At 47.5% G+C, this 14,796-nt stretch overlaps 1 protein-coding gene across 1 annotated transcript in view; it reads left to right on the top strand.

Annotated features, from left to right (window-relative positions):
* Positions 1-14,796, top strand: part of LOC140719223 (complement factor B-like) — a 231,626-nt gene that overhangs the window by 39,925 nt on the left and 176,905 nt on the right. Inside the window, exons 7-8 of the mRNA XM_073033681.1 lie at positions 8,410-8,557; positions 10,062-10,193. Of these exons, the coding sequence (XP_072889782.1) occupies positions 8,410-8,557; positions 10,062-10,193 (280 nt within the window). The remainder of the gene's footprint in view (positions 1-8,409; positions 8,558-10,061; positions 10,194-14,796) is intronic.

Genomic DNA, 14,796 nt, shown 5'->3' with positions numbered 1-14,796 from the left:
AAAATGATGCTGGTGAGGTAGTAATGGGGGACAAAGAAATGGCAGATGAACTTAATGGGGACTTTGCATCTATCTTCACTGTGGAATCACTAGCAGTGTGCCAGTGGTCCGCAAGTGTCAGGGAGCAGGAGTGAGTGCCATTGATATTACAAACGAAAATATGTGAGGCAAGCTCAAAGGTCTTAAGGTGGATAAGTCACCTGGACCAGATGGACGACATCCCAGAGTCCTGAGAGAGGTTGCTGAAGAGATAATGGATGCATTGGTCATGATCTTTCAAGAATTACTTGATTTTGGCATGGTCCTGGAGGACTGGAAGATTGCAAATGTCACTCACTCTTTAAGAAGGAGGAAGGCAAATGAAAGGAAATTACAGGCCAGTTAGTCTGACCTCAGTGGTTGGGAAAGTGTTGGAGTCTATTATTAATGATGAGGTTTCGGGGTACTTGAGGTCTAATGATAAAGTAAGTCAAAGTCAGCATGGTTTCTGTGAAGGGAAATCTTGCCTGACAAAGCTGTTAGAGTCCTTTGAGGAAGTAACAAGCAGAGTGGACAATGGAGAGGCAGTGGATGTCATTTACTTGGATTTTCAGAAGGCATTTGATAAGGTGCCACACATAAGACTGCTTATCAAGATAAAATCCGATGGCATTACTGGAAATATACCGGTTTGGGTAGCAGAATGGCTGACAGGCAGGAGGCAGAGAGTGGGAATAAAAGGGGCTTTTCTGATTGGCTGTCAGTGAATAGTGGTGTTCCTCAGGGGTCAGTATTGGGACCGCTACTTTTCACAGTGTCAGTGATTTAGATAATGGAATTGATGGCTTTGTGGCAAAGTTTGCGGATGATAAGAATATAGGTGGAGGGGTAGGTAGTGCTGAGGAAGCAATGCAATTGAAGCAGGACAGACAAATTGGAAGAATGGGCAGAAATAGGGGCAGATGGAATACAGTGTATGATAATGCATTTTGGTAAAAGGAACAATAGTGCGGATTATTATCTAAATGGGGAGAAGTGTCAAACATCAGAGGTGCAGAGGGACTTGGAGTCCTCATGCAAGACTCTAAAAGGTTAATTTGCATGTTGAGTTTGTGGTAAATAAATGTTGGCATTTATTTCAAGGGGAATAGAATATAAAAGCAAGGAGATAATGCTGAGCCTTTATAAGACACCAGTCAGCCCGCACTTGGAGTATTGTCAAGAGTTTTTGGCGCGGTATCTCAGACAGGATGTGTTGAAATTAGACAGAGTCCAGAGGAGGTTCTTGAGGATGATTCTGGGACTGAAGGAGTTAAAATATGAGGAGCATCTATCAGCTTTGGGCCTGTACTCACTGGTATTTAGAACAATGCAGAGGGATCTCATTGAAATCTACTGAATGTTGAAAGGACTACATAGGGTGGGTGTGGAGAGGGTGTTTCCTACGGTGGGGTATCCAGAACTATAGAGCACACTCAAAGTTGAGAGATGACCCTTTAGAACAGCGGTAAGCAGTAATTTTTTTAGCCAGAGAGTAGTGAATCTGTGGAATACTCTGCCGTAGACTGCAATGAAGGCCAAGTCCATGCGTACATTTAAGGCAGAAGTTGATTGTTTTCTGATTGGTCAGGACATCAAAGGACAAGAAGGCAGGAATGGTAGAGCAAACTTGATGGGCTGAATGGCCTAATTCTACTCCCGTGTCTTATGGTCTTATTGTGTGGACAGAGGGGATTAGTTAAGTCGGCCATTTCTTCACAAACATTGTGGGCCGAAGGGTCTGTTCCTGTGCACGTGGACCTTGGAGCCGGGATTTGCCAACGTGGGTGGGGAATCGCTGGTCTCAGTCCACAGCACCTGGTGACCCGAGCTGCGGGACTGCTGAGTCTTCATTTACCGTCCCCGACCCTCATCCCTGTCCCTAAGCCATTACTTGGTCCCTAACTCCTCTCGCTGCCCCACAAACAATCCCTACAAACCAGAGAAAACTACTGTCTAAGCCACTACGTTACCGCTCGGCGCCATGTTGACAGAAATTATGAGAACTCGTCCCAGATCTATTTCCGACAGGGAGTACCGCAGAGTGTGGGGGTAGGGGCAGCACTGAGGAAGCGCCACAGTCTGAGAGGGAAAGATGCTCTCAGGTTAGGGCAATGGATAGCCGCGCGGTTTGGGGGGGAGCAGTGGTGAGGGAGAGTCACATTGTGGGTTTGTCCTGGAGTATCATGAGCAGTTTTGGGCCCCTTATCTAAGAAACAATGTGGTGGTATTGAAGAGGGTCCATAAGATATTCATGAGAATGAAAGGGTTAATGTATGAGGAGCATTTGATGGCTCTGGGCCTGTACCTGCTGGAATTTAGAAAAATGAGGGGGGCACCGCATTGCAACGTGTTGAATATTGAAAGGACTCAATAGAGTGGGACTAGAGAGGATGTTTCCTATAGTGGGGGAGTCTAGGACCAGAGGACACAGATAGAGTGGATGTGGAGAGGATGTTTCCTATAGTAGGGGAGTCTAGGACCAGAGGACACAGAGAGAGTGGATGTGGAGAGGATGTTTCCTATAGTGGGGAGTCAAGGAGCAGAGGGCACAGATAGAGTGGATGTGGAGAGGATGTTTCGTATCGTGGGGGAGTCTAGGACCAGAGGACACAGATAGAGTGGATGTGGAGAGGATGTTTCCTATAGTGGGGGAGTCTAGGACCAGAGGACACAGATAGAGTGGATGTGGAGAGGATGTTTCCTATAGTGGGGGAGTCTAGGACCAGAGGACACAGATAGAGTGGATGTGGAGAGGATGTTCCCTATAGTGGGGGAGTCTAGGACCAGAGGACACAGATAGAGTGGATGTGGAGAGGATGTTTCCTATAGTGGGGGAGTCAAGGAGCAGAGGGCACAGATAGAGTGGATGTGGAGAGGATGTTCCCTATAGTGGGGGAGTCTAGGACCAGAGGACACAGATAGAGTGGATATGGAGAGGATGTTTCCTATAGTGGGGGAGTCTAGGACCAGAGGACACAGATAGAGTGGATGTGGTGAGGATGTTTCCTATAGTGGGGGAGTCAAGGAGCAGAGGACACAGATAGAGTGGATGTGGAGAGGATGTTCCCTATAGTGGGGGAGTCTAGGACCAGAGGACACAGATAGAGTGGATGTGGAGAGGATGTTTCCTATAGTGGTAGAGTCAAGAAGCAGAGGGCACAGATAGAGTGGATGTGGAGAGGATGTTTCGTATCGTGGGGGAGTCTAGGAGCAGAGGACACAGATAGAGTGGATGTGGAGAGGATGTTCCCTATAGTGGGGGAGTCTAGGACCAGAGGACACAGATAGAGTGGATGTGGAGAGGATGTTTCCTATAGTGGGGGAGACAAGGAGCAGAGGGCACAGATAGAGTGGATGTGGAGAAGATATTTCCTATAGTGGGGGAGTCTAGGACCAGAGGACACAGATAGAGTGGATGTGGAGAGGATGTTTCCTACAGTGGGGGAGTCTAGGATCAGAAGACACAGATAGAGTGGATGTGGTGAGGATGTTTCCTATAGTGGGGGAGTCTAGGACCAGAGGACACAGATAGAGTGGATGTGGAGAGGATGTTTCCTATAGTAGGGGAGTCTAGGACCAGAGGACACAGATAGAGTGGATGTGGAGAGGATGTTCCCTATAGTGGGGAGTCAAGGAGCAGAGGGCACAGATAGAGTGGATGTGGAGAGGATGTTTCGTATCGTGGGGGAGTCTAGGACCAGAGGACACAGATAGAGTGGGTGTGGAGAGGATGTTTCCTATAGTGGGGGAGTCTAGGACCAGAGGACACAGATAGAGTGGATGTGGAGAGGATGTTTCCTATAGTGGGGGAGTCTAGGACCAGAGGACACAGAAAGAGTGGATATGGAGAGGATGTTTCCTATAGTGGGGGAGTCTAGGACCAGAGGACACAGATAGAGTGGATGTGGAGAGGATGTTCCCTATAGTGGGGGAGTCTAGGACCAGAGGACACAGATAGAGTGGATGTGGAGAGGATGTTTCCTATAGTGGGGGAGTCAAGGAGCAGAGGGCACAGATAGAGTGGATGTGGAGAGGATGGTTCGTATCGTGGGGGAGTCTAGGAGCAGAGGACACAGATAGAGTGGATGTGGAGAGGATGTTCCCTATAGTGGGGGAGTCTAGGACCAGAGGACACAGATAGAGTGGATGTGGAGAGGATGTTTCCTATAGTGGGGGAGTCAAGGAGCAGAGGGCACAGATAGAGTGGATGTGGAGAGGATGTTTCGTATCGTGGGGGAGTCTAGGACCAGAGGACACAGATAGAGTGGATGTGGAGAGGATGTTTCCTATAGTGGGGGAGTCTAGGACCAGAGGACACAGATAGAGTGGATGTGGAGAGGATGTTTACTATAGTGGGGGAGTCTAGGACCAGAGGACACAGATAGAGTGTATATGGTGAGGATGTTTCCTATAGTGGGGGAGTCTAGGACCAGAGGACACAGATAGAGTGGATGTGGAGAGGATGTTTCCTATAGTGGGGGAGTCAAGGAGCAGAGGGCACAGATAGAGTGGATGTGGAGAGGATGTTTCGTATCGTGGGGGAGTCTAGGACCAGAGGACACAGATAGAGTGGATGTGGAGAGGATGTTTCGTATCATGGGGGAGTCTAGGACCAGAGGACATAGATAGAGTGGATGTGGAGAGGATGTTTCCTATAGTGGGGGAGTCTAGGACCAGAGGACACAGATAGAGTGGATGTGGAGAGGATGTTTCCTATAGTGGGGGAGTCTAGGACCAGAGGACACAGATAGAGTGGATGTGGAGAGGATGTTTCCTATAGTGGGGGAGTCTAGGACCAGAGGACACAGATAGAGTGGATGTGGAGAGGATGTTTCCTATAGTGGGGGAGTCTAGGACCAGAGGACACAGATAGAGTGGATATGGAGAGGATGTTTCCTATAGTGGGGGAGTCTAGGACCAGAGGACACAGATAGAGTGGATGTGGTGAGGATGTTTCCTATAGTGGGGGAGTCAAGGAGCAGAGGACACAGATAGAGTGGATGTGGAGAGGATGTTCCCTATAGTGGGGGAGTCAAGGAGCAGAGGGCACAGATAGAGTGGATGTGGAGAGGATGTTTCGTATCGTGGGGGAGTCTAGGACCAGAGGACATAGATAGAGTGGATGTGGAGAGGATGTTTCCTATAGTGGGGGAGTCTAGGACCAGAGGACACAGATAGAGTGGATGTGGAGAGGATGTTTCCTATAGTGGGGGAGTCTAGGACCAGAGGACACAGATAGAGTGCATATGGAGAGGATGTTTCCTATAGTGGGGGAGTCTAGGACCAGAGGACACAGATAGAGTGGATGTGGTGAGGATGTTTCCTATAGTGGGGGAGTCTGGGACCAGAGGACACAGATAGAGTTGGTGTGGAGAGGATGTTTCCTATAGTGGGGGAGTCTAGGACCAGAGGACACAGATAGAGTGGATGTGGAGAGGATGTTCCCTATAGTGGGGGAGTCTAGGACCAGAGGACACAGATAGAGTGGATGTGGAGAGGATGTTTCCTATAGTGGGGGAGTCAAGGAGCAGAGGGCACAGATAGAGTGGATGTGGAGAGGATGTTTCGTATCGTGGGGGAGTCTAGGACCAGAGGACACAGATAGAGTGGATGTGGTGAGGATGTTTCCTATAGTGGGGGAGTCAAGGAGCAGAGGACACAGATAGAGTGGATGTGGAGAGGATGTTCCCTATAGTGGGGGAGTCTAGGACCAGAGGACACAGATAGAGTGGATGTGGAGAGGATGTTCCCTATAGTGGGGGAGTCAAGGACCAGAGGGCACAGATAGAGTGGATGTGGAGAGGATGTTCCCTATATTGGGGGAGTCTAGGACCAGAGGACACAGATAGAGTGGATGTGGAGAGGATGTTTCCTATAGTGGGGGAGTCTAGGAGCAGAGGACACAGATAGAGTGGATGTGGAGAGGATGTTTCCTATAGTGGGGGAGTCTAGGACCAGAGGACACAGATAGAGTGGATGTGGAGAGGATGTTTCCTATAGTGGGGGAGTCTAGGACCAGAGGACACAGATAGAGTGGATGTGGAGAGGATGTTTCCTATAGTGGGGGAGTCTAGGACCAGAGGACACAGATAGAGTGGATGTGGAGAGGATGTTTCGTATCGTGGGGGAGTCTAGGAGCAGAGGACACAGATAGAGTGGATGTGGAGAGGATGTTCCCTATAGTGGGGGAGTCTAGGACCAGAGGACACAGATAGAGTGGATGTGGAGAGGATGTTTCCTATAGTGGGGGAGTCAAGGAGCAGAGGACACAGATAGAGTGGATGTGGAGAGGATGTTTCGTATCATGGGGGAGTCTAGGACCAGAGGACATAGATAGAGTGGATGTGGAGAGGATGTTTCCTATAGTGGGGGAGTCTAGGACCAGAGGACACAGATAGAGTGGATGTGGAGAGGATGTTTCCTATAGTGGGGGAGTCTAGGACCAGAGGACACAGATAGAGTGGATATGGAGAGGATGTTTCCTATAGTGGGGGAGTCTAGGACCAGAGGACACAGATAGAGTGGATGTGGTGAGGATGTTTCCTATAGTGGGGGAGTCAAGGAGCAGAGGGCACAGATAGAGTGGATGTGGAGAGGATGTTCCCTATAGTGGGGGAGTCAAGGAGCAGAGGGCACAGATAGAGTGGATGTGGAGAGGATGTTTCCTATAGTGGGGGAGTCTGGGACCAGAGGACACAGATAGAGTGGATGTGGAGAGGATGTTTCCTATAGTGGGGGAATCAAGGAGCAGAGGACACAGATAGAGTGGATGTGGAGAGGATGTTCCCTATAGTGGGGGAGTCTAGGAGCAGAGGACACAGATAGAGTGGATGTGGAGAGGATGTTCCCTATAGTGGGGGAGTCTAGGACCAGAGGACACAGATAGAGTGGATGTGGAGAGGATGTTTCCTATAGTGGGGGAGTCAAGGAGCAGAGGACACAGATAGAGTGGATGTGGTGAGGATGTTCCCTATAGTGGGGGAGTCTAGGACCAGAGGACACAGATAGAGTGGATGTGGAGAGGATGTTTCCTATAGTGGGGGAGTCTAGGACCAGAGGACACAGATAGAGTGGATGTGGAGAGGATGTTTCGTATCGTGGGGGAGTCTAGGACCAGAGGACACAGATAGAGTGGATGTGGAGAGGATGTTCCCTATAGTGGGGGAGTCTAGGACCAGAGGACACAGATAGAGTGGATGTGGAGAGGATGTTTCCTATAGTGGGGGAGTCAAGGAGCAGAGGACACAGATAGAGTGGATGTGGAGAGGATGTTCCCTATAGTGGTGGAGTCTAGGACCAGAGGACACAGATAGAGTGGATGTGGAGAGGATGTTTCCTATAGTGGGGGAGTCAAGGAGCAGAGGGCACAGATAGAGTGGATGTGGAGAGGATGTTTCGTATCGTGGGGGAGTCTAGGAGCAGAGGACACAGATAGAGTGGATGTGGAGAGGATGTTCCCTATAGTGGGGGAGTCTAGGACCAGAGGACACAGATAGAGTGGATGTGGAGAGGATGTTTCCTATAGTGGGGGAGTCAAGGAGCAGAGGGCACAGATAGAGTGGATGTGGAAAGGATGTTTCCTATAGTGGGGGAGTCAAGGAGCAGAGGGCACAGATAGAGTGGATGTGGAGAGGATGTTTCGTATCGTGGGGGAGTCTAGGAGCAGAGGACACAGATAGAGTGGATGTGGAGAGGATGTTTCCTATAGTGGGGGAGTCTGGGACCAGAGAACACAGATAGTGTGGATGTGGAGAGGATGTTTCATATCGTGGGGGAGTCTAGGACCAGAGGGCACAGATAGAGTTGATGTGGAGAGGATGTTTCGTATCGTGGGGGAGTCTAGGACCAGAGGGTATAGACTCAGAACAGAAGGACAGAGATAAGGAGGAATTTCTTCAGCTGGAGAATGGTGAATCTGTGGAAATCATTACCACAGACTGCTGTGGGTGTCAAGTCACTGGGTATATTTAAAGTGGAGGAAGATAAGTTATTGATCAGTCAGGGTGTCAAAGGTTTTGGGGAGAAGAAATGAGAATGGGTTAAGGGGGTGATCAATCTGCCATGATCATTGTTCTCTCTAAGGTGCGTGACCACATGGTAACTGAAACGCTCCCGCACACGTTCTCTTTGCTGTCACACAGCCGTATTAAAGATAGATGAGAAAAAGTTTACGAAACATGAAAGATATTCATCCCTCCAACCTGATGGCATGAATATTGATTTCTCCTTCCAGTGACCAAATCCCGCCCCCCACCCCCCCATCATCTCCTTCTTTCCCTACTCTGGCCGTTTACTTCTCACCTGCCTGATACTGTCGAGATTTGCGAATGTCTCGAGCGGTGGACCCTTTGCGCTGGCCTCTCTGACGCAGCTCTCATTGCTCCACAGATCTCCAGCTTTGACGTAAGACCGCGGTTTGGGGTGGTGACCTATGCAACCAATCCCATAAGGGTGGTGAATCTGAACGAAAGAGAGCGATCCGGATCAGAGGACGTCCTCCATATACTGAACACTGAAGAATCTGCCACGTATGCAGGTAAAAGATGTAAAATCGCTGTCTTTTACATAGGTAAAATAATGCCAAATTATATTCTATTTGTCTAGAAACTAGAATATAAAAGCAGGGATATAAGGCTGAGGCGTTATAAGATAAACATCAGCTTTATTTGGCAAATAAATTTATTCTAGTCCTTTTCAGTGAATGCTAACATACACTTCCCATTTCTTTGCCCATTCTCTTAATCTCTCCGAGCCCTTCTGTAGCCTCTCTACTCCATCAAAACTACTGGTTCCTCCATCTATCTTCATATAATCCACAAAGCCATCAATCCCATCATCCAAATCATTGCCATATCATTGAATCCGTCCCAACGCTTCCCCCTGTGGAACCGGCAGCCCTTCAGAAAAGGCTCCCTTCAATCACTCTTTGTCTCCTCCCAATCAGGCGTGGCTGTATCCATGCTAGAATCTTTCCTGATACCATGGGCTCATAGCTTATTTAGCAGCCTCAAGTCTGACACCTTGTCAAAGGCCTTCTGAAAATCCAAGTACATCACATTAAACGATTCTCCTTTGTCTGTTCGCTGGAGTTTATAACCATATAACAATTACAGCACGGAAACAGGCCATCTCAGCCCTTCTAGCCCGTGCCAAACGCTTACTTTCACCTAGTCCCACCGATCTGCACTCAGCCCATAACCTTGCATTCCTTTCCTGTCCATATACCTGTCCAATTTTTTTTAATGACAATATCAAACCTGCCTCTATCACTTCTACTGGAAGCTCGTTCCACACAGCTACCACTCTCTGAGTAAAGAAGTTCCCCCTCGTGTTACCCCTAAACTTTTGCCCCCTAACTCTCAACTCATGTCCTCTTGTTTGAATCTCCCCTGCTCTCAATGGAAAAAGGCTATCCACATCAAATCTATCTATCCCCCTCATAATTTTAAATACCTCTATCAAGTCCCCTCTCAACCTTCTATGCTCCAAAGAATAAAGACCTAATAGTAGAATGAGGGGAGGGGGGATTTAGAAGGCCGAAATAGATTCCTCCACTACAGGAAACATCCTCGACATGTCCGGTCTAAGATCAGAGGATGCTGCCTCAGAACAGGAGGGGCATCCAGTTAGAACAGCGCTGAGCAGGAATTCCTTTATTAGAGAGTGGTGAATCTGTGCAATTCATTGCCACAGTCTTCTGTAGCCAAGTCATCGTGTATATTTAAAGTGGAGATTGATAGGTTGTGATCAGACATGGCATCAAAGGTTACAGAGAGATCTCAGGAGAATGGTTTCAGAGGAATAAATCAGCTATTCTGGAATGGCAGAGCAAACTCAAAGGTCCACATGGCATAATTCTACTCTCATCTAAAGCCGGGAAACCCAGGTCTGTTATCTTGACCAACCAATCTCCTTCCCATCCCCAAGCTCCCTGATATTATCATGAAGGGGACAACTGCCCCATCCTTTTCAGCAGAAAGCAGCAGTCTGCCTGGCCACTCTTTCTCTCTCTAACGTCAGTCTCTTGTATCTTTCCGCAGCTCACAAGGATCAGAGAGGCACCGACATCTACGCGGCACTGGATACAGTTTATAAAATGATGCTGTTCTCAAAGCAACATTTTAAAAACACGTGGAAGGACATTAGATTTGCCACAATTTTATTCACTGATGGTGAGCACGCTTCTCCAGATGAACAGGGGAAGGGCAAATGACAGAGGTAGTTAATGTTAATTTATTTCTGAAAGGATACAGTGCGAAACAAGAAATTCTGTCCCAATGAGCCACACAGCCACAGATTTATCTCCAGCCTGATCACAGGAAAAACACAAAGACCAGATAACCAGAATATTAGGTGAGGTTGCTAACCTACTAACCAGAATGTCTTTGGAAGGTGGGACGAAACTGCAGAAACCAGAGATAACTGAGGGAGAGTGTATAGACTCCTGACAGAGGGCGTTACAATTGTAAACCCACGCACACTCGGAGTAATGTACAGACTCCTGAGAGACAGTGTTACAATTGTAAACCCATGCACACTCGAGTAATGTACAGACTCCTGACAGACAGTGTTACAATTGTAAACCCACGCACACACGGAGTAATGTACAGACTCCTGACAGAGGGCGTTACAATTGTAAACCCACGCACACTCGAGTAATGTACAGACTCCTGACAGACAGTGTTACAATTGTAAACCCACGCACACTCGGAGTAATGTACAGACTCTTGACAGAGGGCGTTACAATTGTAAACCCACGCAAACTCGGAGTAATGTGCAGACTCCTGACAGACAGTGTTACAATTGTAAACCCACGCACACTCAGAGTAATGTACAGACTCCTGACAGAGGGCGTTACAATTGTAAACCCACGCACACTCGGAGTAATGTGCAGACTCCTGACAGACAGTGTTACAATTGTAAACACACGCACATTCGGAGTAATGTACAGACTCCTGACAGAGGGCGTTACAATTGTAAACCCACGCACACTCGGAGTAATATGCAGACTCCTGACAGACAGTGTTACAATTGTAAACCCACACACACTCGGAGTAATGTACAGACTCCTGAGAGACAGTGTTACAATTGTAAACCCACGCACACTCGGAGTAATGTACAGACCCCTGAGAGACAGTGTTACAATTGTAAACCCACGCACACTTGGAGTAATGTACAGACTTCTGACAGACAGTGTTACAATTGTAAACCCACACATACTCGGAGTAATGTACAGACTCCTGACAGAGGGCATTACAATTATAAACCCACGCACACTCAGAGTAATGTACAGACTCCTGACAGACAGTGTTACAATTGAAAACCCACACATAGTTGGAGTAATGTACAGACTCCTGAGAGACAGTGTTACAATAGTAAACCCACACACACACTCGGAGTAATGTACAGACTCCCGACAGAGGGCGTTACAATTGTAAACACACGTACACTCGGAGTAATGTACAGACTCTTTACAGACTGTGTTACAATTGTAAACCCATGCACACTCGGAGTAATGTACAGACTCCTGACAGACGGTGTTACAATTATGAACCCACACACACTCGGAGTAATGTACAGATTCCTGACAGACGGTGTTACAATTGTAAACCCATGCACACTTGGAGTAATGTACAGACTCCTGACAGACGGTGTTACAATTGTGAACCCACACACATTCGGAGTAATGTACAGACTCCTGACAGACGGTGTTACAATTGTGAACCCACACACACTCGGAGTAATGTACAGACTCCTGACAGACGGTGTTACAATTGTAAACACACGCACACTCGGAGTAATGTACAGACTCCTGACAGACAGTGTTACAATTGTAAACCCACACACACACTCGGAGTAATGTATAGACTCCTTACAGACAGTGTTACAATTGTAAATCCACACACACTCGGAGTAATGTACAGACTCCTTACAGACAGTGTTACAATTGTAAACCCATGCACACTCGAAGTATTGTACAGACTCCTGAAAGACTGTGTTTCATTTGTAACCCCACGCACACTCAGAGTAATGTACAGACTCCTGAGAGATGGTGTTACAATTGTAAACCCACGCACACTAGGAGTAATGTACAGACTCCTGACAGACAGTGTTACAATTGTAAACCCACGCACACTCGGAGTAATGTACGGACTCCTGACAGACAGTGTTACAATTGTAAACCCACGCACACACTCGGAGTAATGTACAGACTCCTGACAGACAGTGTTACAATTGTAAACCCACGCACACTCGGAGTAATGTACGGACTCCTGACAGGGGGCGTTACAATTGTAAACCCACGCACACTCGGAGTAATATGCAGACTCCTGACAGACAGTGTTACAATTGTAAACCCACACACACACTCGGAGTAATGTACAGACTCCTGACAGACAGTGTTACAATTGTAAACCCACACACACACTCAGAGTAATGTACAGACTCCTTACAGACAGTGTTACAATTGTAAACCCACACACACTCGGAGTAATGTGCAGACTCCTGACAGACAGTGTTACAATTGTAAACCCACGCACACTCGGAGTAATGTACGGACTCCTGACAGGGGGCGTTACAATTGTAAACCCACGCACACTCGGAGTAATATGCAGACTCCTGACAGACAGTGTTACAATTGTAAACCCACACACACTCGGAGTAATGTACAGACTCCTGACAGACAGTGTTACAATTGTAAACCCACGCACACTTGGAGAAATGTACAGACTCCTGACAGAGGGCGTTACAATTGTAAACCCACGAACACTCAGAGTAATGTACAGACTCCTGAGAGACGGCGTTACCATTGTAAACCCACGCACACTCGGAGTAATGTACAGATTCCTGACAGACGGTGTTACAATTGTAAACCCATGCACACTCGGAGTAATGTACAGACTCCTGACAGACGGTGTTACAATTGTGAACCCACACACACTCGGAGTAATGTACAGACTCCTGACAGACGGTGTTACAATTGTGAACCCACACACACTCGGAGTAATGTACAGACTCCTGACAGAGGGCGTTACAATTGTAAACCCACGCACACTCGGAGTAATGTACAGACTCCTGACAGAGGGCGTTACAATTGTAAACCCACGCACACTCGGAGTAATGTACAGACTCCTGAGAGACGGCGTTACCATTGTAAACCCACGCACACTCGGAGTAATGTACAGACTCCTGACAGAGGGCGTTACAATTGTAAACCCACGCACACTCGGAGTAATGTACAGACTCCTGAGAGACGGCCTTACCATTGTAAACCCACGCACACTCGGAGTAATGTACAGACCCCTGAGAGACAGTGTTACAATTGTAAACCCACGCACACTTGGAGTAATGTACAGACTCCTGACAGACAGTGTTACAATTGTAAACCCACACATACTCGGAGTAATGTACAGACTCCTGAGAGACAGTGTTACAATTGTAAACCCACACACACACTCGGAGTAATGTACAGACTCCTGACAGAGGGCATTACAATTAAAAACCCACGCACACTCAGAGTAATGTACAGACTCCTGACAGACAGTGTTACAATTGTAAACCCACACATAGTTGGAGTAATGTACAGACTCCTGAGAGACAGTGTTACAATTGTAAACCCACACACACACTCGGAGTAATGTACAGACTCCTGACAGAGGGCGTTACAATTGTAAACCCACGGACACTCGGAGTAATGTACAGACTCCTGAGAGACAGTGTTACAATTGTAAACCCACACACACACTCGGAGAAATGTACAGATTCTTTACAGACTGTGTTACAATTGTAAACACACGCACACTCGGTGTAATGTACAGACTCCTGACAAACGGTGTTTCAATTGTAAACCCATGCACACTCGGAGTAATGTACAGACTCCTGACAGACGGTGTTACAATTGTGAACCCACACACACTCGGAGTAATGTACAGACCCCTGACAGACGGTGTTACAATTGTGAACCCACACACACTCGGAGTAATGTACATACTCCTGAGAGAGGCGTTACAATTGTAAACCCACGCACACTCGAGTAATGTACAGACTCCTGAGAGACAGTGTTACAATTGTAAACCCACGCACACTTGGCGAAATGTACAGACCCCTGAGAGACAGTGTTACAATTGTAAACCCAAGCACACTCGGAGTAATGTACAGACTCCTGACAGAGGGCATTACAATTGTAAACCCACGCACACTCGGAGTAATGTACAGACCCCTGAGAGACAGTGTTACAATTGTAAACCCACGCACACTCAGAGTAATGTACAGACTCCTGCAGAGGGCGTTACAATTGTAAACCCACGCTCACTCGGAGTAATGTACATACTCCTGAGAGACAGTGTTAAAATTGTAAACACACGCACACTTGGAGTAATGTACAGACTCCTGACCGACAGTGTTACAATTGTAAACCCACACATAGTCGGAGTAATGTACAGACTCCTGAGAGACAGTGTTACAATTGTAAACCCACACACACACTCGGAGTAATGTACAGACTCCTGACAGAGAGCGTTACAATTGTAAACCCACGCACACTCGGAGTAATGTACAGACTCCTGACAGACTGTGTTACAATTGTAAACCCACACACACACTCGGAGTAATGTACAGATTCTTTACAGACGGTGTTACAATTGTAAACAACGCACACTCGTAGTAATGTACAGACTCCTGACAGACGGTGTTACAATTATGAAACCACACACACTCGGAGTAATGTACAGAATCCTGACAGACGGTGTTACAATTGTAAACACACGCACACTCGGA

This window comes from Hemitrygon akajei, chromosome 2 (assembly GCF_048418815.1).
Source record: "Hemitrygon akajei chromosome 2, sHemAka1.3, whole genome shotgun sequence".
NCBI classification, from domain to species: domain Eukaryota; kingdom Metazoa; phylum Chordata; class Chondrichthyes; order Myliobatiformes; family Dasyatidae; genus Hemitrygon; species Hemitrygon akajei.
This window is presented reverse-complemented; position numbering and strand designations above follow the sequence as displayed.